Source organism: Etheostoma cragini, chromosome 20 (genome assembly GCF_013103735.1).
Source record: "Etheostoma cragini isolate CJK2018 chromosome 20, CSU_Ecrag_1.0, whole genome shotgun sequence".
Taxonomy (NCBI): Eukaryota; Metazoa; Chordata; class Actinopteri; order Perciformes; family Percidae; genus Etheostoma; species Etheostoma cragini.
Window position 1 is genome coordinate 3,258,677 of NC_048426.1, and position 27,643 is coordinate 3,286,319.

At 40.1% G+C, this 27,643-nt stretch overlaps 1 protein-coding gene across 3 annotated transcripts in view; it reads right to left on the minus strand.

Annotated features, from left to right (window-relative positions):
- Positions 1–3,727: 3,727 nt before the first annotated feature.
- apoba (apolipoprotein Ba) overlaps positions 3,728–27,643 on the minus strand; it is a 58,114-nt gene continuing 34,198 nt past the window's right edge. For 2 of the 3 annotated variants that reach the window (XM_034859322.1, XM_034859323.1), the window contains 6 exons: positions 22,737–23,110; positions 11,680–19,041; positions 11,460–11,571; positions 5,564–5,596; positions 5,266–5,452; positions 3,728–5,130 (listed from right to left, as the gene is read on the minus strand). In XM_034859322.1, the coding sequence (XP_034715213.1) occupies positions 3,955–5,130; positions 5,266–5,452; positions 5,564–5,596; positions 11,460–11,571; positions 11,680–19,041; positions 22,737–23,110 (9,244 nt within the window). In that variant the 3' untranslated portion in view covers positions 3,728–3,954. The remainder of the gene's footprint in view (positions 5,131–5,265; positions 5,453–5,563; positions 5,597–11,459; positions 11,572–11,679; positions 19,042–22,736; positions 23,111–27,643) is intronic. The other variant, XM_034859324.1, reaches the window with a different exon arrangement.

The window sequence follows — 27,643 nt, forward strand, 5'->3', positions numbered from 1 at the left end:
CCCGAGGCCCTGTGCTGTCTGACGGTCCGATAATGCCAGCTCTTTGCATCTCTTCCACCTGCAGCCTCACGGTGAGCCATATGGAGACGCCGGGGACGTGTCTTGATGAGCTGTGCATCCCTAATGTCTATTTCATGCTGCACCAGGTGTGCCAGGCCCACTTTATTGGCGGAAAAATGTCTCTAAAGTCAGATAACACCTTCCACAGCTCCTCATGTTGCCATTGCTCCAATTGGTCACACTTCTGTCTCCAAAGCGCTCCCACTGCTGTCAACCTGTCTGTCCCCTCCCCCATAGTTGACTGGGCTGGGGGAGATGAACTGTGCATTTATTTAAGCAACACAGCTTAACTCCGGTCACTGATGTGTCCTCTCCCCCCCCCCCCCCCCCCTCGTGAGACAATTTGTAAAGAGAAAAGAGTTGTGTCACTAAACTTACCTCCCACATAATTAGTCTTCTGCTAGTTGTACTACTTTGCTTACTTAAACAAAATAGGCATATGCATAATTTTGGGGAATAATTAAATAGAGTTGTGTCTCTAAACTTACCTCATACATTCTTGTTCTCTATTTTATAAAGGACAACACATATTAACATTTCTGTAAATGTGCTAGTGTTAGCCGGCCGGGTTATTTTCAACTGTAGGCCTTTGGCCAAAGGATTTTAGATCAGAGTAAAAGGAAACAAGACATTATTACAGGTTACACTATACAGACAGTTGTCAAAAAGACACCATACAGATGCTAAAGCAACAAATAAGCTTTCTCAGTAAGCCAGCAAGAAGCATGAAGCAGCAAGACATCAGCACAGTTACATATCAACAGTATCCTCATTGAGTCTAAGAAGCTATGCAAGCATCAAAACACAGCCAAGCAACACATACCCAAACCATTTACTTGCACCATGCAAAACAGTAACAACCAGTAATCAATGATGAAATAGGCTGCATCACTCATGAGGGAGGTGTTACTACAACACAGGTTAATAGGATGGTAAAATAGTTCAACTAAAAGTTAATCTTTCATACATACCCAAGAAAATGTAGATCAGGCTATATTTGACACCGGGCAAGACATCAAACATGCTAGCAGAAGGTCAACAGTGATAACGATAATATAAAAACCAGGAGATAAAAATGTTAACAATTTTGACCTATAATGTATTTCCATTACCATTGCATGGTACCTGCTTGACTCGGCGTCTCGTCCTCCTGTTTGCATTCCATGTGTGAGACGAGCGTGGCTGGTCGTCATAGCAGGAAACTGCCGTGACCTAAGGTGACACACACACAGAATGTCAAAGGTGTGTCACCTTTTGGTATCGCCTCAGCTAAAATTGTCCCCAAAATGAGAGGTAAGTGCTACTACAGTACAACCAGCAGGGGGCTTCTATGTGTGGTATAGTTTTGAAGACATGCCTCTCTGTAGTTATTACATAAATTACGATTTTTTGGCAAACAATATTTCCCAAAATTATGCATATGCCTAATTTGAAAAAGTAAGTAATGTAGTACAACCAGCAAGGGGCCTTCAATGTGTGGAGTAGTTTTGGAGACATGACTCTGTGTAATTATGACATATTAGTACAGAGCCCGTTGAAATTGTAACTGTTTGGAACGGGTGATTGCTTGGCCTGTGGTATTGCTGCTTGTAGAATTCTTCAAAACCAAACTGTACCCCAAAATTACTTTCTGAAAGAACCCAAACCACAAAAAATGCAACTCCACTGTATAGCCTACTTTTGATTTACAGTGTAGGCTACAGGATATTTTGACGACAGTAATGTTTTAGTTAATTAGTCAGTGTTAGTTAACCAGTATACGTAATTAAACCAACTCAGGATGTGTGTGATGAAAATGGATGTGTCTTCCCGGTTTACATTTTCTGGCATTGCGCAGTGCTGCGAAGGAATAATTTCCGAGATTACTTTATGTTCTGCCCATTGTCTGAAGTTAACTTCTGCCATTGAAGTTAACCAACTGCCACAGTCACTTTTTACCAGACAGTTTTTTTTCCTATCCTGTCCAATTCATGGTAGCGTAGTCGTGGATATTGCGCCTTCATCACGTGCTGTAGTAGGCAGGCCCGTTTTGTTAATCCAGCATAAAGGCACAATTTACTATCCTTGCCAGGGACACAATTTAAGTCATCCTGTACATCTCATCTGCGATTTTCCCTGCATCCACTGTGTGTGTTAATGTGTGTGCGTCCATCATGTACAGTACATGTTGGCATGTATACATTGTAGGTCTTACATTTTGGTCTGAAATGTTTTGCATGGCCTTTCGCTGTACGTTTTGTTGGAATGAAATGTTCAAATCACACATTTCTTGTCTTCATAGCAGAAACAAGGAAATTAATTTGACCCGTTCTCAACCCTGATTGGTCAGTGGCTGCACGTGGGACTGCTGGGATTATCGCAAGTAATGAAAATGCAATAGGGGAACCAGACTGTCAATCAATGTCTTCCAGTGATGCGGGCCCCTGATTGGTCCGGGCCGTAAGCAACTACGTACCCTACTTACAGATAATTAGGCGTCTTAATCACTTAATTCTCATTGGCTACCAGCCAATTTGGCAGGTAGATTGACAGTTCTACCCGCCAATTGCAAAATTCACCCGCATTTGGCAGGTGGTTCGGGTGTTAATTTCAGGCCCTGGTTCTGCCAGCTCACAGCAACTTAATACAATAGCTGGAAAAGAGTTGTATCACCACCACCCCACCGCTGTTGTAAAGCGTTCTGCATGTGGCGTCTGCATGTGATGTGCAGGTTACCTTTCCCCCAAACATGCCCCCAAACACGGACGTATACATACGTGCAGATATGTCTTGCTTCATTAAAAAGATAGCATACCTGTAAGTGGCATCATGCTCTGTCTGCCAATAGTTGTCTGTAGCTGGTTGTGCTTTGCATGTGTGGGACTCTGAAACATCCTTAAATTCGGGATTTGTTGTTTGTTTATTCAAAGTCAAAGACTCAGTCAAAGTAGTGCTACTTTGCACATTTTATGGTGAGTTTGAGGTGTATTTCACATTTTAGCTGCCAAAGCTCCACTGCTTTCTTCAACCTTCTCTGTCTCTGGTTCTGCGCTGTGCAGTGTAGTGTGAGAAGGGGAGAGGCCAGCAGCAAAAGCCAATGTGTGCTTCTTGTATGATATATTTTGAATTCCTAACTTCCAAACTCGGCACTGCACTTACTTGTTCCTGTAGCAAGACCCCTGTCAAGTTTGAAATCCATCGGACTAATGGTTTGAGAGATATGCAAATAACACACGGACATAGACAGATGTTCCTGTAGTTTATAGATAGATTACATTTTTACTTTATTAGTTATTATTATTCTGGAGGAGAAATGTCTTTGTTGGAACTGCGAACAACTTGTGGGTTTTTTGTATGTCTTTACTGTGGCGTCGGCCGGAGTATTTAAATTGACCTTGGGTCTCCTGAAACGCACCATCATATAAAATGTAGTATTATTTTTTTGAATCATTTTAATGTTTACAGAAACACTAAAGAAAAACAATTCCTAAAGATAGGGTTTGTTCATTTGGAAATATTATAAATTATTATATAATAACATTTAATATTATGTAGCAATAAATTTCTGCTTTATTTAAGAAAAATCTCCCTCATTCAATCATTTTGTCTTAGACATCCAAAGGTTTCTGGTCTTTTTATTTAATTAGAAATTGTTAGATTAATATTTGCAAAACACAAAAAATCAAGGTATATTCAGTATTGTTTCATCGAACACCACCGTCAAACATAAAGATGGAAAACATTGGTATGTCATAAATGTCTATATCATTCAATCATCATCAAATTTAAAGTAATCTCGCATAATGGGCTATATCGTGACTTAAAACACCTTTAAAAACCTTATAATTGGCATCAAACAAAAAGTTGTTCTTTCACACAGACATAAATTCAGTGAGCCATCAAGAGAGCCATGATTTACTCACTAGTTGGCCATTTGCTGAAAGATTTCCAAAGAAAGGGTAAAGGAATTTCAATGTCCATCTTTTTATTGCTCACTCTAATGTATGGTGCTGTGCTCTGGGATGTCCTTCTCATGAGATCTGCGCTTTCATTCATTCCACTGTAGAGATGTGATTGCAAAATACTGATAAATTCACTGATATAATTATTTACCTTCTCCATTCTTAAAGCATTATAAGCCATGTGAATCTTCATTTTGGCATGGTTTCTATACTCAGCCAAATATCTCTTTGCCTCCTCAGTATGTTGGTTGAAAGCCTGCAGAACCTCTGCGTGGATGGCATCAACTTGAGAAGCAATTTCCACGTTTGCTTCTTTTAGGTGGGTGATGAAATCTTTTGCTTTTTCACCAATCACTTGGAGAAGTTCATTTACTTTTTTTTTAAGCAAATCGTACCCTCTGCCCACTGAGTGTCTGACCTGATCATATACAGATCTTATAGAACACATCAGTTTATCCATGATTTCATTTCCAGTGAAAACAACATCAGTTCTAGGTATGGTGAAATTGATTTCCCTGATATATTTGGAAATATTCTCCAAAGGGCTGGCAAACCTTTGGATTGCCCTCTTAGTGGCTCTTGATACAGACTGATAAACTCCCTGGAACATCTCCAGGCTTGAGAGCTTTTCTTCAGATCCAGGCACTGTAAACTTGGTTTCACTCATGAACTGTGTCACTGACTGTGTGAAAACATTAATCAAGTCGTTTATATGTTTCAATAATTGTCTAGCGTTGTGAGTCAACATGTCTATAACATCCTGCACACTCATGGACATCAAGCTTTCAGAAGCCTTCATGTACATGTATTTTCCTTTATCACTAAGGTGGTTGATTATATTGTGCAGTGTTGTAAAAGACACAGGCACCCCATGGTAAACTCTCTCTATGGCACTGGAAGCCTCGTTTTTCAGCTTCATGACCCCACGTTTGAGATCAAAGCCAAAGTGGGCAGTGTGGTACTTGTTAATGAACTTGAGCAAAGCATCGGTTATAGCAGGAATCCTTTTCTTGGTACCTTCAATCACATCATGAAGGAAGTCCCAATTCCATGATGTCTGTAACATAAACTGAGAGTTTCTCAGCATGGCTTTGGCAGTGAAAACATCAGTATCCTTTTCAGGAGTAGACTAGAGTTGAGGGAAGAAATTCAATTTTTAAAACCATGTCAAATTACACTACATATAGCAGCAATCCATCCGTAGATTTAAAAATTCTTTATTGGTGACAACAATATGCAACATAACAGTTTAGAAGTGTCTTACCAGGTTGCGACTGAAGAGTGTTCCATAGAACTGTGATGGAGACCTCCGCTGAAATTGCAATCCAAGGAACCCGGCTGATGGACAAGACATAGATGCAGTGATGCCATCTTTGCGGGAAGCAAAGCGGAAGTGTGCATCAATAAATGTCCGGCTAGTGATGTCAACATTGAACGTATTACGAGACTCCCTTTAAAAGAGAGAAACCGTTGTTAGAGGATTTCCTAGTGCATTTGGTAGGCCCATGAACAAGAACTATATTAAGAACTGTTCTAATATGCAGAAAAGTGCAAAAACTTACAAAGAACCAGCCTGAGGGGTTTGGCGCTTCATCCTTAGAAAAAAACAGCCATATTTCCATTATAATGAATTTAGTCTAGATCAACAACAGTCCATTTCCAGGCTCATCGGTAATGCTACATGTTGTGTATGACTGTTCTCTTCGGGAAACAAACTTTAGGATAACAGGCTACACGCTAAATATGGCAAGTTTTGAAAGAAGGCAGGGCTGCATGGTTCTTTTGGGGAATGAATGTAAAGATTTACAAAACTGATGGGGATTTGCTGTAAAAATACACAAGGCGAAGTAGCTCAGGCCGTAGGGCGTTGGGAACCAGAAGGCTGTTGGTTCAAGTCCCCATATGGACCAAAGTATAGAGTGTAGACTGGTAGCTAGATGGCAGTTCACCACCTGGGCGCGACCAGGGTGCCATTGAGCCCAATGTTTCCAGAGGGAAATGGCAGACAGCTTAGTTTTTTTTTTTTTTTTTTTCAAAAACTGTTAGGCCTTTAATCTTCAACTTTATTACTAGGCTTGGTTGGACATAATAACTGAGCGCAGGAGGATGAGATGGCCCGACTCCATGTATGATAGCATCAAATATCCTACCATTAGAAAATGGCAGAACACAGTGTAATTAACTAAATATCCCTGTGCATATATAATCAAATGTCAAAGTCCGGAAATACAGCCGTTAAGAATCAGAATCAGCTTTATTCGCCAGGTATGACAGACATACGAGGAATTTGACTTAGGTTGGAGCAAGCCTCCGGATTATTATAATTCCAATTATCCATATGTCTTCAACGTCCTCCACAGTGAGAACGTCCAGGCAGACCGCTTGCCAATTCTCCCAGGAATCGTGAGCGTAGCCTGCAGGGAATGTTCCACTCAGAGCAGGATGGCTTCCCAGGTGAAGCATGCTTGGGTAAAAAAATCTTGTCTACTTGATCCACTAACTGAATTTTGTCCAGTAGAGAGGGCAACGCGCCGGAACCATGCCATTCCGGTCCAAAAACGGGTTCTTGCCACTCGGTGGGAAACCGGCTGTGTAACTGTTTATATTAATATTATCATCTTCAACTTTATCACTAAGACTTGGATATAATATAGTCAGGTTAAATCTTATCATGTACCTGTAGGTCTGATATACAGTATATTGAAGCTGTCCTCGGGGGACGTAATGCCTGTGTCAGGTTTCCATACACTGTGCGTGAGCAGGCTGAAATTATAATTCAATTTTCAGCAATTCCCAAGCGTCTGATAGGCTTTTTGCTTTTTTCCGCCAGTCGTCATGATTCAGCATGATTCACCGTCACAAATGAAAAATTGCATTATTATACAGTCATTAAAATACTAATCAGCATTCGCAAGGTGCTTTTCACTGACAATTTATGGTTGAAAATGGGCGCATACAGGGCGTCATAACAGGCTGATTCATGTACACACACATAAATCTGACTTTTTTTTGGCATATGCCATTATTAGCTTTCGAGCGTACCTTACGCTTTCAGTAAGGCACACACAGTTTTATAAAAAAGAGACCCCAGGTTTCCCTACACTAGTTCAATTTGCAGCCTGATTTCATCATGGACAACGTAACAAAAGAACAACTGCCAGGGTCATTATCATACTGATCAGCATTCATTAGGTGCTTTATGGTTCAAAATGGGCGTGTAAAGATAAGAGGCTGATTCACATACACACACTTCTAATAATCTAGTAATCTGTGATTTATAAAGGGAACATTGCTTACAGATGTGCATACTTTTAGTAAGGATCCTACACACAGTTTTATAAATGAGACCCCAGGTCCACCTACAAGAAAATAAGTATTTGAACACCCTGCTATTTTGCAAGTTCTCCTATTTAGAAATCATGGAGGGGTCTGAAATTGTCATCATAGGTGCATGTCCACTGTGAGAGACATAATCTAAAAAAATAATCCAGAAATCACAATGTATGATTTTTTAACTATTTATTTGTATGATACAGCTGCAAATAAGTATTTGAACACCTGTCTATCAGCTAGAATTCTGACACTCAAAGACCTGTTAGTCTGCCTTCAAAATGTCCACCTCCACTCCATTTATTATCCTAAATTAGATACACCTGTTTGAAGTCATTAGCTGCACAAAGACACCTGTCCACCCCATACAATCAGTAAGAATCCAACTGCTAACATGGCCAAGACCAAAGAGCTGTCCAAAGAAACTAGAGACAAAATTGTACACCTCCATAAGGCTGGAAAGGGCTACGGGGAAATTGCCAAGCAGTTGGTGAGAAAAGGTCCACTGTTCAGAAATCATTAGAAAATGGAAGAAGCTAAACTGTCAATCTCTCTCGGACTGGGGCTCTATGCAAGATATCACCTCGTGGGGCCTCAATGATCCTAAGAAAGGTAAGAAATCAACCTCCTTCCCTCAGTTAGAGGATTGAAGATGGTTCGAGGCTGGGTCTTCCAACATGACTACTACAGGAAGCTGTGTCCCGCTGTAGATCAGATCACGTCGAGGTCGGCAGCGGAGCTTTCTAGCAATGTTTCCAAGCTGGCTGAGCCCAACTGACTGCGGCCCGTCTGCGACTGCAGGACCCTGGAGCTCACCACCAGTGTTCCAGCTGGACTGTTAAAAAGTGTTGCAATAATTAAAAGGTATTTACAGTATTTAGCGAGCTGGCTGCTAGTTAGCTAACGCTAGCTTTCATGCTATATAAATAAGCCTCATCAGGCGATAGACACCCTGCTGTCCCCGGCCGTCCTGTTGGCTCAGAGCTCCACAGACTAAGTCCACAGGTCCAAATTAGTTTTGCACCAAATGTATCGCAAGAAGTGTTGCAAAACTCGAGAGCGCAGACTCGCCACTGTGTGATGCGAGAGAGCACAATGCAGCGACAGATTTGAGAGGTTGTTATCACTGAGTTGTAGTTGTACTGGAGAAGTGACTGAAGTAAAAAAAAAAAAAAAAAAACACGAGTACAGATTTTTTTTACAAGCTCTCAAGTCATATTCTACAACTGCTCACATCGCATCTACAACTACAGATTTTTTTTACAAGCTCTCAAGTCATATTTTACAAGTGCTCACATTGCATCTGCGCTCTCAAGTCATATTTTACAAGTGCTCACATCGCATCTACGAGTACAGATTCTTTTTACAAGCTCTCAAGTCATATTTTACAAGTGCTCCCATTGCATCTACGAGTACAGATTCTTTTTACAAGCTCTAAAGTCATATTTTACAAGTGCTCACATCGCATCTACGCGCTCTCACTTTTGTACCAAATTTACCTTCATATCTGAACCTTAAACCCAATACATGCTTGTCATTTAGCAACAGGAGGTGCTATACACATGGCTGTAATAGACTCTGTTGACCTCAGCTGTCACATAGATATGGTCACACACTGGAGGCGCTGTCAAATGTGAGAAAAAGAAATGTTCACCTTTTTAACGATTCAACTTTTAAAATCTGATGACACCAATGTGTTCACAGTCCCCCAAACCCCCAGGAACAGTCAAAGATTTTACACTGCCAACTTCAACTTATATACATATATACTTATATACTTATATAATATACAATGTATATTAAAACTACAACTCCCACCAGACACATGCCACAGAACCTTTTACAAAGCCAGTATACTTGTTGCCATTCCAGGGTTGGTGGCTGGACCCCTTCAACTTTTGTTTTGTGCTGTCTGCCAGTGATGGGCAAATTGCGCGCCAGTTGACCGAACAATCTGAATCCTATACAGTACAAAATACAAATACATAAAACATATATTTGTTTTATGTATTTGTATTTTGTACTGTATAGGATTTTTTTTCTTTCTGACTTGCTGAGCTGTAGTTACTATGTCACCTACTGATATCATACTAGCTGGTTGGAGATGCATAACCGTTGAGCTGAGATTACTAAAAAACTAAGCAACTAATCCTACGGTTGTTGGTGACAAAATCACTAATTAAATATGTACATTGCAGCAATATAAGAGTTACAGAGCTGCCTTGTTGCTTTCTGATTCTTAACATGAAGGACTGCATTGCATTGTGGATTATGCCTAAACCCGCTCATAGTCTCGTAGTGTGCTGTTTTACAGCATGCTGTAATATTTTACTGGTAAGATTGACATAACTAAAATCAAGAATAATTAAAATAATAAATATGAATAAATGTTGAATAATGTAGTGGTAAAAATACCAATAACAAAACAGTACAGCTTTTTGCTACAGTCCCAATTAGCGGAAAATATATGTTTTGCAAGCTCTAAAGATACTAAATTGTGTTCATGTACACATATCAATATATTAAATTAAGACTATTTCATAAACTGCCATGAGACTGGGTTGGAGAAAGAGAGATACAGGCAGAGTGACAGACGAGGTAATAAAATTAAACTACATTTTAGACTCGTCGTTTTTTCAAAGATATTGCATGTTGATGTAGTCACCATTTGATGCTGTCATTGAGAAACACATTTGGCCATAATTTATTAAATTAGAGCTATAGTGCGTAGTTGTCGCCCCTTCAAGAAATTAAAAGTAATGACATCAAAACTGTCGGCGATTCCACACGATATAATCCATCCATGATTGCGCACAACCCACACGTCTCTTCCACGCAGTTACTTGTAACCAAGGAGGACATGGAGGATTAAAAATCATGACGATTTTCTCGATTTTCTTCGCGCAAAAGTTGACAGACAACACAATTTTCTTAACATAGCCATACTGAGTAATACAGAGTATTGTGGAGCTGATAGTCTTAATTAGCTTTGTCATCAACTCATTTGGCAATGTCTGAATGTAGCGGACGATCAATGTAAAAAAAGTTATGCACTACACTTTGAAACTTGCACACACATACACACAAACTCACACACGAATGAAAAGAAATATAAATTAAAAACAAATCTCATGACCACACTAGTGTTATCTATCAGCTGTTAGGAAAAGCTATTCTGTAAAAGTTTATCATGAAAAGTCTCGCTTTTCCAGAGCTCCACAAAGCATTCCGAGATGGGAGACAAACCTGCTCTGGTTTATTAGTATTTCTTTAAACCAATTGTCTTGGGCAGCGCTAAGCCCCGAACAGAGCTGCTGTGTAAACTGCAAAATACAGTGGAACATGTACATTTTAAAAGTTGTTTTAGTCGTGCAACAGAAAACTCATATTGGAAAAATAGTCTAGCTAGCTTTCTCAATTTACCCTGCAGAGATAGGAGGAGCACGACATTCCACTATCCCGGAAGTGGAATGTCGTGGATACACAGTAGACTAATCATGACTAACTTTTCATTGTTTCTTTTGTTTGTCTTTGACTCTGCTTTCATGGGCATTTCTTTAATTTAAGCAAAAAAATTCTAGATTTTTGATTTAATAAAAAATGTAAGAAACAAGAAAGACACTCTATACATGACTTCTCATGAATGATTCGTATGATATCCTACGACATAAGGTGACCACTGGCCGCTTAGAAGCAACCGGTCACCTGACAGTTAAGTTTAGCGGTCTATACAGTTAAATTTAGCTTACAAAAGCTGACTTTGAGCCGGGTACAAGGCATCGACACGGGACGGCCCTTTAAGGGCCGGGTGCATTTGAGATTAGCCCCCAAATGGTGATCATCATGCGGCAACAAAAGTTAGGTTTAGGTACCAAAACAAATAGTAATAGTAAAAAGGCTGGTCCCTTTAGGGTACTCCCGGGACACAAACAGGCATTTCCTGGATGAAGGTACACAAATTCCGCTACCGCCCCTTTAAAGCTGTGTGTTTTTTGACCCACCCATACACCCGACCACCTTACTACGCAGACATGAGCGGTACAGCAGTAAATATGTGGGATACATATGAATTTCAATGCATTACTAGAAGTACAAATGGTTCATGAGAAGAGCTTGTTATACACCTACCTTAGGTTTTGTGCCAAAACATGTTGCCAGTCGACTTTTATATCACTGTGAATAAAGTTGTACTTCCCATTTAGTTTGATTAATCCATTATCAAATCCAAGGGTTGCAATGGCTGGGGGACATAAGCAAATTAAATTATGATATGCATTGCAATGTCTTAGATCTAGTAATTCATACTAAATTGTCTTATCAAAAAAAGTAGATTGTGTGCCTATCTTACCAGAGAGGTCATATTCCAAGAAGATCATGGTAGAAGTACAAATTGAATTCACCGAGGTTACAAGATGTGTGTCCTTTCTCTCCACATTGGCAGTTGCTGATACATTATAAGTAGGGGAGGAAACATTCAGAGTGGCCACGAGGGCTCCAAAAGCTGGAAAAAACACACTTGAAGGCAGATGTGAGGCAATTTCAGGGGTTTCAATTTTTTGCTCTGGCACTGACATTTTTGGCAAGCCGGGTAGCATGATTTCAAAGTCTGTAGTGGTGATAACCTTAGGGATGGTAAGGTTCTTCAGATCAAGTGTAAAGCTTTCCACATGCAAATTGGTAAATGGTACATCAAAGGCTGGAACTGAGATTGCAGGGGGAAGAGTGACAAAATCAGGGACATCCAGGTTTTCAAATCGCATGTCTATGTTCCTTACAGAGTGTGGAATTTCTTTTACCCAAGAAGGCACAGCAATACTAATCCCAGGGATGACAAAAGTGATGCTGTTTTCAAATAGTTTGAATGGAATTGTATACCCCTGGCCATCCATGGTCTTTGTGTACACAATGCTGGAAGAGGTGTCAAGGAATTGTAAGTCATCCAAATTTGTGACCTGATCATACTTGAAAACATCCCACAGGGTTGTCTGATATACAGGAAGCTTAACTAACTTCAAGATAGCTAGGTGGCCTCCCACTGATTTGGTGAAATCCATGCGTACTTCAGATTCATCATTGGACACAAGTAAATGAAAAGAATGGATAAGAGATGCCAGCTGTTCCTTACAAGACCAAGTGAAAGACTGCTTATTTGAGCTGATGACAAGGTCGATGCTCTGAATTATTTCAGCATGACCCAAATTACTTGGCTGACTTGCAGTAATGCTCAATGTAGTCTTGAAAGTTGTTAAAGGAACATCTAGTTCTCTCTTAACAATGTGCTTTCCATTTGCGTTGAAATTTGTGGAATCAACATTGTTATTGCTGGTGTAGCCAAACATTCGCTGCAAGGAGACTTCAAGAGCCAAGTTTTTATTCATGTTAAACTGAAAAATGTTTGAGCTTTGTTTTTGATGTTCCTGTTTGTCAATGTTTGAGTTTAGGACAGTCTTGACAGTTGAATGCAGGCTATTGGCATTAAGGTAGAAACCCGCCTCATTTTCTAGATCTCCAGCAAAGTTATACCTGTCCACCATCTTCATGTCTGACTTTCCCTGGGTAGATGTCTCCAGTGACACATGAGAAGAAAGTGCTTCCAGTGACCAGTTCATATCAATGTTTCCTTTGCCTACAGACTCAATCAGAGGAATGTTAAACATGTATTTTAGTTTTATCTTAGAAACAACATTTAACTTGTTCTTGGTATTTCCGGTGAGTTCCTGATTCAATTCTAGATTGAGGAGGGGGAAATTGATTTTAGCAATGTTGGCTACAAAAGCTTCCATGCTCCCTTTGGTGAGACTTACAGCATATTTATGGTTTGCCTCCACATTGTTATGCGCCAGGGACACAGTGGTAGCCAGTTTTATTCCTCTCTTCCTTGTCAAACTGGTGGTGCCATCAATTTTTCCATTCAATATGTCAAATACAGATGTTGAGGAAGCTCCTAACCGTGCAACAATGTCAGACTGGTTGTAAAGGCCAGCATTAACACTTAAGCTAATAACAGGGGATTTGAAGAAGAAGTCACAAGTTATGTTACCCATAGCTGGGATCAAAATGTGGTTCTGAATGGCTGGCAGTGTGAAAGTAGGCAGCTTTATTTCACTTAAAGTTTCTGGAACATGGACCACAGGTAACTCCAAAGATGGTAGCACAAGGGTGTAGGATGGAACAGAGAAACCAAGTGCTGGAACTTTGAAGCTTGGTGTACTAACTTCCTTAGGAACAAAGTAGCTAAAGGCCGGCATCTCAGCCCTAATAGCAGAAACCTCAATATGTAATAGTGGTATTTTGTATCCAGGGACAGTGAAGATTCTAGAAGGCAAGCTAGAAGTGTCTATTTTGTGTTTGATATACTGTAACTTTGCTTGGTTGTACGAATCTTTTAGAATTGCAACTACTCTGTCTCTACATTGTTCAAATTGAGCATGGATAATGTGGGCATTGTCAGTAATTGTATTGTAAATCGGTTCAAGATTTAATTCAAAGCTGTGTCTATCAGGGTTCTTGTAGTAATGAAGCTTTAGATTCATATCGAATGACTGTTGAGGAGTGCTCAGCAAGGTTTCAAATCCAGCATTTTCCCACAATGAAAAGTCCTTGACCTCAGGGGTATTAATCGCGAGATAAGGTACAGTTATCTCTGGCATAGATAGAGGAACGGTTAAAAAGTCAAGATTAGCCTCTCCATTAGCTGATGAGTGAAATAAGATTTCAATTTTGTTGTTTTCTGCTGTGAAGTTGTGATTGTACTTGTATTGGTTGAATCTTGCCAAAGTAAACCAACCAGCACGGTGCTTCTCAGAGTTTAGTATGACACCATAGTCATTCTGCAGATCCACCTTTCCAGTAAGTTTCAAGGGGAAGAACATCTTTAAGTTTACTTTATTCTTAACATCAAGCACAATCTCAAATGGATGGGTCATGAATTCCAGAGAGTTGGCCATGAATCCATTCAGACTTTCAGTGAATTCAGCATCATGAGAGGCTGTCAATGCAAGTTTCAATTCCCCAACATGAGCCTCTCCATTTAAAACCACAACACTCTTCTTGACAGATGGAAGTTCAGTTTCACATCTTGCTTCAACAGTGATATGGCTTAAGGCCACTGATTCAGCAGTTAGTGTTTGCTTAGATTTCATGGCTTTTTCACAGTCTGCTTCTCCTACAAAAGTTAACTTGGCCGTTCTAAAATTGTTGTTGAATTCTACATTGCTTTTGTATGTACATTCATCAGAACAGTTTTGAATGGACCACTTTCCATTAGTAGTAGTTTCACCGATCACAGTTATTCTGCCTGATTCCATTGTGGCTGCTATATTCTGTTTAACAGATGCCTGACTTGAAGTTTCAATTGACGGGATGTGCAAAATGTGGTTGTAAGTTGTGTCTATGGCTACAGAGATTCCATTCTTTAATGTAAGTGCCATATTGTTGACTAAGTCTGTTGTGCACATTTGGGTTGTGGCCTTGGTAGTGGTCTTAGCAGAAGCCTCAGCAGAAGAGCCAGTGAGTGTCAAGGATCCTTCATGATCAATCAAGAAGGCCATAAATGTAGCTTTTACTTTTTCTTTGAATAGCAAATACTTCATTCTGGGAGCTTTCAACTGAGCAGTGGCTTCAAAGCTGTATTCAAGAGGTTCAAATGGTGACTTTGCACATGAAGTAATAGTGGCTGTTAGCTGTGGGTTTTTTGGTGTGGACGTTGAGTTCTCAATCTTCCATGAAGTTTCAAGAGTGTACTGAGGGGAGTTCAATCTAAATTCTCCATGTAGTTTGCCAAAAACTGGGATACAAATGTCACTGGGAACCTCAGGCAATTTAATCTCTGGAATTGGCAGCATTGTGATTTTAAAGCCATTAAGATTTAATTTGGAGATATTGAAGGCTGGAAATTTAATTTCGGAAAGAGTTATTTCTGGAAAGGTAAGATCTGGTAGTTCAGATAGGTAAAGAACTTTAAGGTCACCAAAGGTTTTCTCAGGATCCGGTGTCTGGATCTCAAATGTTTGGATTTTGTCAAGGATTGCAACTATATATGCTTTTATCTCATCAAAGTCTATGGTAAAGGTAGACATTGTGTAGGAGTTGAGGATGGTGAACTCAGGGACTGAAATTTGAGCTGGGATGCTGATTTCCTGCAGTTTGTTCAAGTTGATAGTAAATGCAGGAATGACAAGGTCAGTCAGAGGTACAGTAAAAGTGGGAATTTCAGTCTTAGCTCTCTTCAGTGCACCCAGAACTCCATCTACAGTTTGCTTCATCTGGGTAATGATCTCATTGTCATTGGCTACTTTTCTGATCTTCTCCATCAGTTGGTTAAACTGTGCAGAAATGTAGGACACCCCATTACTGTAGGATTGGCTTGCCCTTTGGAGGTAAATGTTAATTTCATTCCTGATATTCATGTCAAGGATTCTTTGTCGTATGTCCTCCAGGATATCCTGCACTTTTGACTTGATGTCATTGTAAAATGTAGTGTCAATCACTTTTTTCAGTTTCTTTAAAGCGTCAGCTACCTTTGTGTTTTTGAGTGTGTGCAAATATGTGAAGATGGAACTTTGGATCTCTCTAAAAAATTCCCTAACTGCCTCAATTTTTTGCACAGTCTCATGTGTTTTAATCTGTTCATTGATATGGTTTGTTAGTTTATCAATTTTCCTGTTAATCTCATTAACAAATGCACTGTGGTCAAACTCCTTGATTGACTTAAGCATTAAAGAAATGCATCGATTAAGGTTATCAATGCTTTTCCTAAAATCGATTTTTTTGAGCTGGCTTGTCACACTGTGCAGAAATTGCATAATTCGATCATAAATAAATTCAAAGTTGATAGATTTCAGAGCATCTACCATTGATTGCACAGTCTTATCAATTTTGAATTCCTTGATTAGAATTACTACCTGATCCATTAATTCTTTAACTTTATCATCAAAACTGTATTTTAAAATTAGATCCCTAATATAAAAATACACTGTATTTATTTTGTTGGGGATTTCATATTCATCAATCCAGTTGACAATAACATCATTCATAGATTCAATCATATTTGGTATGTCTAAAGAGGGGATTTTATATGACAGCTGTTCAACATACATGGCCAAATCAATTGAGAGAAGATAATCCTCTAACGTTTGTAAAATTATATTAACTTCAAAGTTCTCAAAAGAGTGCTTCATTTTGGACAGTTTGTCTTTGATTTTCTCCAAGATTCCATAGTTAGAATCAAGTTCTCGCAGCCACCCAGCACTGCTTTCCGTGAGCTTCTGTAAATCAATCTGTCTGATTATATCCTCGAAGGCATCAAGTACTTTAATAAATGAAGTCTTGATTGCATACTTCTCATCAAAGGCTCGAAGCTGATTTCCAATTTGTGAAAGTACATATGTTATCTTGTCGGCAAGGTGTCTGGCCTTGACATAGTCTTTGATTGTAAGGAGGTGGTCTCTAAATTTGGTGGCGATGTCCAGTGCCGTATTTTCCATGTTCTTTCTCAAGTTGTTCATTGCAGTCTCTAAGTCATCCATTGTTACAGCAGACTCATGGATTAAATTATCAAGTTTTGCTTTTACTTGATTCACTTTGTTCTCCAAGTCAATTTCTCGCAGGAAGTCACTCACTTGCATAGGTAGCCGATCTAACTCGGCTTTAAAATCAGTAATTCTCTGATTAATATCTAAATTGTTGATGGTTTGTTGAAGCAATTCTAAGGCTTGTACAAGTGTGGTCTTGAGCTTCTCAAAAGCAACAGGAAAACTCTTAATGAATGGGACGTTAATGATATGACAGTCACTGTTTTTATCATACTTGAGGAAACCAGCCATACCTAATTCTTGTATTTCTGATCTTTTGTCTTTGCTTAATTTGCTGAAAATGTCTGTTAACATTCTTCCTGAAAATTCAAATCCAATCTTCTCAGGATTATTGTAAGTACTGATGTCCTGGTTATAAGCATGGTTGTTTAGTTCAGATTTTACTTTCCAGGTCAGAGATTGGTCACTTGGTGTCAGGAGGCCATCAAAGTTGTTGTCCAAATTAGTGGAAGACTCCCCACTTGAAAGCATATGTGTGACTGATATTCGGTTGTCATGTGAGAATGCAAGGGCTAGGGGCTCAGCTTTAACTAACAACTTGCTGTACACCTGTCCGGTGTGCTTCCCGTATAGATTCATTACTCCATCACTGTTGATAAGAACATCAACAGTGAGGCTAAAAGGCAGTGTCATAGTGCGAATGGTGCTGTTAAAACGTAGAGGTTCAGAATAAATTCGTGCCTCACAGTTTGTCTTGGCGGAAAGTGCAGCAAACTCAAGTTCACAGTTGTGACTTAGCTGGGCATCCATTACATTTCCAGACATGCTGTGTTTTATTGTACCAGCCATATTATCATACTTGAGTTCATAGATATGATTCATTTTGTGTTCTCCATACGATCCCGTCATACTTCCACTCAGATCTATCTTAAATGGCTCAAGTTTGATGTGGCCTTCATTGTTCAAACTGACATCATAAAACTTAAGATCATTTGTCATATCAAATGATATAACAAATGGTTTCATATCAACATATGTGTCTTGCTTGTAGTGAATATCTTCACAGATGAAGTTGTTTGTCTTGGAGTGCAGGACTAGGGTCCACATAGTGAGGGTCAGTGTGTGGCTATTTTCTGTAGTCATCTGCTTCAATGTTCCCATTGTATTGCTAGTAAAGGTCAGAGCCCTTTTGGTAAGTAAAATATCAATGTTGTTTCTTGTTGTTGCATCATATGCATGGCCCTTAAGAACACAATTCAAAGAGGCTACCACAGGTGTGATTTTACCCTCAATGCTCAGCTCTCCCCTGCTCTCCTCAGTCATCACTTTGGTCCCAGAGGACAAGAATGCTCCATTGTTGTCTGTCTCGCCACGGAATATATTCTCCACCGTGACAGAGCTGCACTGAATGCTGTTAGTTCCACTTGTGGTGAAACCATTTCTCCCAATCACAAAAGAAGCTTTGTGCAATCCACGACCTGTATCAAAGGTGAGGGAAACTTCAGAGTTTACCTCAAGCACATTTGAATCCAGGGATCCTGTTAAAAGTGAGTATGCCCTATTTGTATTATCATCTGCCTGTGACTCAATTATGAAGATGGCCACATGGCTGGACCCACTAAGTTCAACTTTGTTATGGAATGATTTACCCATAGCTGTGACAATGGCATTGCTCTTTAGAGTTAGTTGTGCATCTTTATACTTGAGCTCTGCTGCATGCCTAAGAACATCCTTCTGGGCATTGGTTTTGAACACAATGTTCAACTCAGAGTTTGCATAGATTCCGTGTATCATGCTGTGAACTTCAATAAATGGCAAGTTTATGTGCAGATTGGACTCTCCTCTTCCTTCTCCATTTAGTGGATGTAGGTTGTAGCTGTGGGTGTAGGAGGTATTGGTGTAGAATAAACCTATTTTAAGTGATCCATCCACGGTGCCATCTCCTGAGACTTCATCAGAATCTAGAGCTGAAGTTGACTGAGCAGAGTAGTAAAGAGAGGCTTGCAAGCCTACTGGACTAGAGGCTTCTATCTTATAGCTGGCTCTTGCATTCAGTTTGTTGGTTACCTTTAAGGTTTCTAAGACACTGAAGCTTGTGTCAATGAGACTATGGCTGAAGGAACTATTCAGAAGATACTTGAGATTATCATCAGCTCTTCCCAACATCATCCCGATTCCTTTAAAAAGAAAGAAAGGATGTGAAGGAATTATCAGAATCTGTTACAGCACAGGCAAAGATGTAGAAAAAAATCTGAAAAACACATGCTTAATGCAAAAAATGTTATTTGCTGCAATTTATCAAAAACTCTTACTATAATATAATATATGTGCTCCAGATCTCATCTTTCCCAATGGAAGGTCAGTTTTACAGAAACAACATTTTATTTTGTTTTAACTACATTTTTAGATCTTATCTGTCATGCCACTTTATCTTACCAAATATAACAAAAGCCCACAGCATTATTCAAGGTGCTTTAAATACTGTCCAAAATTCAATCTGGGCGGGGATTGCCTCCACAGATCTCTCACACTAGAGTTTGACTGACATGGCCTGGAACGGATGTACACAGCTTTCGCTTTCTGATGTAACAAGCAAATGTGGAGGTGGATGAGCCCTAATGGCGGCAGCTAGCAGACTCTGCACAACACGGGCTTAGATGAAGGTTACTGCGGGAGAGTTGCCACTTCACCTCCTTGGCACTGCCAGGTGCTGTTGAGCAAGGCACCATAGCCCCCACCGGCTCAGGGCGCTGGTTTGGCTGGCAGCCCACTCACTCTGACATCTCTTCATTAGTGCATGTATAGATCCTGAGCGTGTGTGTGTGTAGTTCGGGACTTTGTGTAAAATAACAAAGTGTGGACACAGAGTGTATATTGTAATTTCCCCATTGGGGATCAATAAATAGATTAAATTAAATTAAATATATCACAAAGGAAGGGACACTAGCTCAATGGTAAGCTCACACTCTCCTAGCTATGGCCACATCAGTGGGGACGTTAAGCAGATAACTTCCGAATGAGCCCCATTCTAAAGGGAGAGGCTAACAGTTTCAACCACCCGTTCTCATAGCTACAGAGCTGCCAACTTTTCCCTAAACCTTGGAGTGAGATTTGGTGGGGCCAACCCATATTTTGCCCCGTACAAAGCATTTCTTCAGCATCATTATCCTTCAGGGTTTAAATTGGGATTTGTTAAATGTGGGGGGATGCCCCCCCAGGAAATTCTTATAAAAAAATAAACCATTAAATGGCACTTTCTGGAGAATTTTGTGCAAAAAATTGGAGAAATCAAGTCTTGCATGATATGTGCAAAACTGTAGGGTTAAGAGCCTTTGCATTGTTGTAGTATCAACAGGTATTAGGGCATCTAGAATTTACATTATAAACTTCTTATGATATAAGAACTGACCCAGATAATGTGGCAAACATAATGAACCACATGAAGAGACAGTAGCATATTTCAGCAACAAATGAGAAGATTTGGGTCTGTGGTGAACAGGTCCAGGGGTCCCTGGTGTAGGGACCTGGAACCCAAAGTTAAATTAAAGTTGAGGGATCAGCTAAGACCACTGAAATTCTAAAGAATAAGAACCACTGATTTACATAAATTCTAACCCTTTAACCTTTGTGCCAAGGCTCAGTAATGTTTGGCCCTCATCCTCTGTGCCCCACTTACTGTATTTACTTTTTTGGGAAAATAAAGACTAGTTGTTCATTTTATAAAACATTGAATGAATTATTTACAGTTACATATAGAGATGCACCAAGGTTAGAGAAGCACAATAGTGGCCCAACGTTGCAGTATCGTATATGTAGTACAGATTTCTGTTCATGTTTCCAATTTTGTGCACATTCAAAATATAACTCCTCCCATCTCTGTTATCCGAGATTTGGAGAGTTGTAGTTGTTATATAGTCTGCTGTGCATGTCATTGCTCCGCTGATATGGTAGTATCTCATTCACACTGTCTGCTAGACACAGAGGCCCATTTGGGTCTCTGGTCTCTGACAAAGTTTAGAGGTGGCTGCACGCTGCTCATTCTTAGAGGTCTACACACAGATGCAACGCGTCACTGCCCCCCCCAGAGCGAGTCTACTAAAATGAAATGAAGTTGCTGCACTACCAGCCGCGCTGCTCACCTCTATCTTTACAGAGAGAGTGGATACGAAGTGACGGACGGGTCTGTGATACTCAGAGCTCATACCTGAAGCCAGGGAAATGCACCTGGGATGGATTGTGAAAATGTTTTTCTGAGTTTGCGACCATTCGAAAATTCCACAGACAGGGAGCTTTCTTGGACCCCCTTACAGTCTCTGAAAGCACAACTAGTCGATCATAAGTGGCTCAACAGGTAGATCTATAGATAAACTCATCTTTCAGAAATTTGAACGACCGGGTTGACACTTCAGCGTGAGAAATCAGGGGTGCGGCGTGTGAGCGTGTGAGACCAGTCAAATGCGTGTGTCTCACGGCCAATGCGTGAGAGTTGGCAGCCCTGTAGCTAGGTCATCAAATACCGACGCCAAAGGGAGGTACTGTTGGAATTTAAAATGTTATATGTGTTTAAACACTGTGTGTGAGTTGCAATATAGATTATACATATAAGCCAAAGGCAAAAGCATTATTTCAATATAAATGAAGACATGTTGATTATGCATTAAGTTGTTTTACAATACTCTGTTCTATAACATGAGATGTTCTGGTACATTCCGTTATAATCCAGTCTCTCCTAAATGTGTTGGAAGTAAAATTGATTGTTAGGGACGCTTCCTGAATCTGGTTTCAGTCCCTATTTTACGGCCCACTGATCTTTTGCTCTGCAAGTCCTGAACTGAGGGTCATAAACTTTCAGTCACATTCCAACTGAAAGATAACGAATAAACACACAAACACACCACATCACTGTGACCTGGAGACCCCACCCCTTGTGAATAAGACTAGGGGTGCAAGAGCCAAAGAGCCAGACAAATTTGGAGGAGAGCTGTGTTAGCTTGACTCTGACTACTAACTGCTTGAACCCTGAGACTGGAGCAGGATTTAGCTCCAACAGTACTCAAATGCACTAACATGCATGTGCGGCTGGACCAATGGGCAATGCATTAATTCTTTACATTTATAATTTTAAAATTAGTTCCCTAATGTAAAAATACACTGTATTTATTATGTTGGGGATTTCATATTCATCAATCCAGTTGACATGAACATCATTCGTAGATTCCATCATATTTGCTATGTCTGAAGAGGGGATTTATATGATAGCTGTTCCACATACATGTTGTTCATTGCAACCTCTAAGTCATCTATTGTTACAGCAGACTAATAGATTAAATGATCAAGTTTTGCTTTTACTTGATTCACTTTGTTCTCCAAGTTTTGCAGAAAGTCACTCACGATCTAACTCGGCTTTAAAGCCAGTAACTCAGTTTCAATTCAGTTTTACAGTTTTACTTTTCTAGACTTAAAGACTACTCAAAGACTACATAGTACAGGAACCTTTCACCCTTCACACACACATTCAAAAACTGATGGCCGAGGCTGCCACAAAGGTGCCACCTGCATAATCACATTCCAAACATTCACGCAGCATGAGGAGCAATTTGCGGTACAGTGTCTTGGCTAAGGAACTTCAACATGTATGGACTTTCCAAATGAACCACAAATTGTTCCAAATGCTGCACCATCTGTGCGTGAATGTGCGTTAATCTGATCACCAGTGTGTGAATGTGTGTGTGTGTGTGTGTGTGTGCGCGCACACCTGTAGTGTGTAGAGCATATTAAGTGGTCATTAAGACTAGAAAATTGCTAAATGCAGTTCATATACACAACGTACAGGACCTTTAACTATTAATTGGAATTTAAATTTTTTTTTTACCTTCAAGCTTGTATGACAGTAGATGAAAAGGGGATTGGGCCATAGCTTTGTACTGTGCAATGTAGCTTGGGACATCAACAGTGTAGTTGCCCACAGTGATGGAGCCTTCCCAGCTGTAAACGTTGCTGTTGATCTTGGTGGATGCTTCAGCCAAACCGAGAAGGGGGACAGTGAAATCCAAAGAAGGCGGTATACTGAATGATGGTAGTGGATAGTTTTTGGCAGGGATATATAGACCTATTGCTGGTAAATCTATAAGGGGAATAGACAAACTGGTTGGTATGTTTATTTCTTCTGACTTTTTGCCGCCATGTGGAAGAGGAAGTGAGATGGCCATCTTATCCTTGTTGAACTGGTATCGGAACAAACTGTCACTGTTGAAATAGAAGAGAATGCATGATAAATATGGTTCCAATTTTAGACTGCATCTGGAGTGACACCGAGCTCAAAAAGTGGCTGATGGTGAGCCACTGTGGTACATTATTATTTACTATTTACTCATCATTCCCATTCTCATATCTCACTTAGTATTTGTGATTCATTCATCATTCTCATTCCCAATTCCAGAGCTGTTCATAATGGTCATACTGTTCATAATATAATATAACATAATACTATTTATCCCAGTATCCTTTGCACTGTGCTCCGCATTTAAATAATTTTTATGGCATCCTATTGATTACACTCATGCCTCTATATTGTTTCTGTTTAGACTATGTATATATTAGTGTGTATACATTGTTTGGTTGTTTGGTTGTTTTGTATGTGTAAGCGCATTTTGAGCAACAATGTTCCAAAGTAAAATTCCTCGTATGTGTCCTCATACCTGGCAAATAAAGCTGATTCTGATTCTTATCATTGAGTTACTCAAATGCTCAGTACTAATACCTGCTGTAGCAAGGGTAATAGTAGTGGATTAGTGTTTGTATCAGTTCTATCAATGCTATTATGAGTTATCCCCATATTTTTTTGTGTCTTCTTTAGATTAGATGATATCAAGAGGAATGGCCTAAAATGATTGTCTTGATATTGTCACAAGACGTTTTTATAGCCTGTCTGTATGCAGTGAACTGGTATTGTCTAGGGATAAGCCTTTCATATGACTCAGTCTAAAAGTATGGTAAAGTGAATGTGAACACTTAAAATACTTGTGCGTGCTGGCTTGAAGGGGAACATGATCCGGTCTGAAATGTGTGTATAGTGTCTTCAGCACAAACAGATTCAGGCAGCATGCCTCAAATCCTGGCTGCTGGGTGAGGCACATCACATATGCTGATTGCGAGGTGAGCTCCTTGACCGGCGGCCAAACCCAATCACTTCCCTACAGCACAAGCTCTTACCCACAATTTCGGCACCAAATACTCTAGAATTTGCCAAACACAGCGACACATTTTCACCTGATGAGTGTACCAGTACTTATCTGAACTGACGACATGATCACTGTCACTAGATAGAAAACGTTAATGTTCATTAGGTGCTATTCACTGACAGTAAAAAGAAAAGTCATTGTATGCACTGCTGGTTGGTACTGCTGCGTTGCTAAATGATAGCAACTCACCAGGAGACTTCCCCAACTCTCGGCAATTCCTCATTTGCCCTCTCACATCTGGCAGGTTCATAATTATGCCTTCAGGCCTTTCCACCTCTTCATCCTCCCAGTCCGTCGCCACAGTTCTAGTACTAGGCTGAGGCTACTCTCCCCAATGTGACGTCATGACCGAATTGAGTAAAAACCAGCAAATACCAAAAATGACATTTAACATTTAACACTATTTGGAGACATTTTAAAAATATTTTGAGTGCTTTTTGTACCCAATAATAAACAGTGGTTAACCTGCAACATGGGCTTTACTTAATGTTATACATTCTTGCATATGCACCCAAAGTATTAGAGTTAACATGGCTATTGTTGGCTGTGCTTCCTTATTCGCTTACCCCATGAATGTAATAATGTACCAAAGTGGCTTATGACATCAGTTGCCGTGGCTGGTAGGTGTATTGAGTGGCCTGTGCCACCAGGGGATCAGTTTAGCCTGCTCCTGTGAGGCTCTGTGTGGCTAGGGGCTGTGTTTATTGGTTGATTTTGGTCTTTTTACTTTTTGAAACATATTTCAGATAAGTAAAAAAAAAACCTCCTTTGAATGCATCTGCCAACATTGCTAGGTTTACCACGAGGCCATCGCATTCATTAGATCTGGAAGTCACTGTTGTTGTTGTTGTGGTGTGGAAGTGCATGTGTTGTGTGACTTTTTGCTATGGTGAGTTTTTTTTGTGGCTCTTTATGCTTAACTGGTTGGCTACCTCTGGTTCATGCCATCATCCCATGGCAAATGCAGCTGTGGTGAGCAGCATGTGCAACCAGGCTTATGGCTATAATACCACCAACGTAGTCTGAAAAATAAATATATTTTTATGTCTATGCTGGCCACCGTAATCATTCTGACTAGATGTACTCTAAGTCTAAATTAACATTAGTGCTATAGCTAACATTCTGACTGTTAATCAAAAACAGAGATTTAAAGCTAACAACTTTAGAGCAAACTAAACTATACTTACATTACTTTCGGCATGTTTAATAGTAGAATGTGATAACACATTCCATCACATAAAACTCCATATTGCGGAACATTTAACAGGCGTTATGTTATGTTATTTAACATAACATAACATTATCTGTTATTCACCGTAAGGCCACTTTGAATTCAATCTTGGCACTACTGTGCAGGGAATCAGAGAAAAGAACAAGTACTGTAGTACTGAGCTGTTAAGTTAGGGTATAAACCCTAACTTAAGCCAGCAAATTTACCCACAAGCTGTCTGGGGAACTTAAAGAGTGCTTACATGGAGTGATTGAGAGGATGAAGGTTTTACATTTGAGGGCTGACCAGACCAGTAAACTGTCTCGTAACCTCTCAGACCTGTCTGGGGAAGCGCAGAGGGCACTTCATGAATTGGATGCACGTGTGACGCTGATGACGAGTGGAATTGATTGACGGACATTGATTTGGTCAAATTTAGCCGAATCAACCTAAATTGGATTAAAATTGTGATCTTGCCCCCCCCTTCTTCACCCAAGCGGGTAAACAGACTGCAGCTGGACTGCTATCTACTCCTGTGCATTGTCTTATCTCCTCATGCAAGGCCGAACAAACTGAACTTTCTAACAACTTGGACAGTCTGAGGCTTAATATTACACACACACACACACACACACACTGTTAAGCTGAATCTCAGGAATGATGCCCCATAGTAGAACTTCACTTTCCAGAGTGCAGCAGTGCACCTGATCAGCTGCTGTGCACCTGGTCAGTCATCATCACTGATTTGGAGCACCTGGTAAGACATGGAGGTGCTCAGTCAGTCAGTAAAACAAACTGCAGAGAGAAGACACTCCAAGTTCACCCACAGAGTTCAGTCCAAAGACGCCAATGGTCGGTAAAATGTTTACTTACTTTCATAATGTTGAATTTTGTGTTAAATGGGTTTATGCAAAGTATTAGTTCATTTTGAGTTTGAAAGAAATTAAAGTAAGATAAAAAAGAATGTAAAATGTTATGTTCTGTTTAATACTAGAGCTTTATTACTTTGTGAGATTTATGAAATTGTCTTCTTTTTTCAATGTGTAATGTTTGAATGGTTCTGGCATTTAAATGTAAAAGCTTGATTAAAATGTTAATTTTTGGTTCTGTCTTAAAAGGTTTACAACCTGACCTACAACTAATCAACAACTAACCTTCTGGCAGACCAATCACCTGACAGAGCTAGATAAGAATAAAAGGATTTAAGTTGGAAGTTTGAGTTGTACTCGTGTCCTTTGAGAGCTGAACAAAGGGGGGACTTGACAGTTGTAAACCAAGCGGAGCGGCCTGGCCCTGAGGATAAACGGCTTCAGATCCAGAAATAAGTCGTTGACGTAAAGGAAGTCAAGATGGCGGAAGATGTCCTGGGGAAGTCGGTCCAGCAACTAAAAAAGGAGAGGACTAGGGCAAAAAGCAGCTTCACCAGACAAGCCAACTTCATTTCAAGAGAAGCAAGTAGCATGCTTCAAGTGAAGTTAAAGGAGGAATTCACTAAGCTTTCAGACTTTTTCAGAAAGATGCTTGATGCAAATGATGACTACAGGCTTGGACTGGAAGCAGACATTAAGACTGAGGAGAAGGAAGCAGGTATTGATGAACAGCTAAAGGCCGACGTAAACAGAGCTGTAACAGAAGGTGAAGCGAAGATGGTGGAAATAAGAGATATTGTTGAAACAAACCTGTGGTTGAGGTATGGAAGAAGTGAACTTCTTGGGGCTATTCTGGAAGCAGAAAAAGCCAGTGAGAAAGCGGCTGATGTACCTGTGGAAAGTGCCAATTTAGAGGGCTATGAAGTGCACCTCGCTCTCTTGGAGAACAGAAGAAAAGAGGCCATCTCAGCAATGGTAACATGGGAGAGATGGATCCCTGCTGAATTAAAGGATGAACTAGACGGAAGAGTCAAGGATGTAAGAGCATCTCACAACAGGCTTGAGTTAAGTAAAGCTAAATTTGTCACTGCACGGACTATCAATGTGCAAGGCACAGGAGTGAAACCATTACCCCAATCGGCAACAGCCATACCGATATTGAGAATCAAGCCAACCTCTCTACCTATCTTCAATGGAACCAAGAGAGAATATCACAGATGGAGGAAAGACTGGGAAAGCCTGCAGAGGCAGGGAGAGCCATCCGGATCAACCGAAGTTAAGAAAATTCAACTCTTGGAAAGTGTGGATGACAAAATCTCAAGAGACCTCAGACTTTCCACCTACACCACTGCTAATGACATGTTCAGAGTCCTGGAGAACAGGTATGGCAACAAATCAACTATCATAGTAGAAATCCTGGAAGAGCTTGAGAAGATGCCACACGTGAAAGGGAACCAGC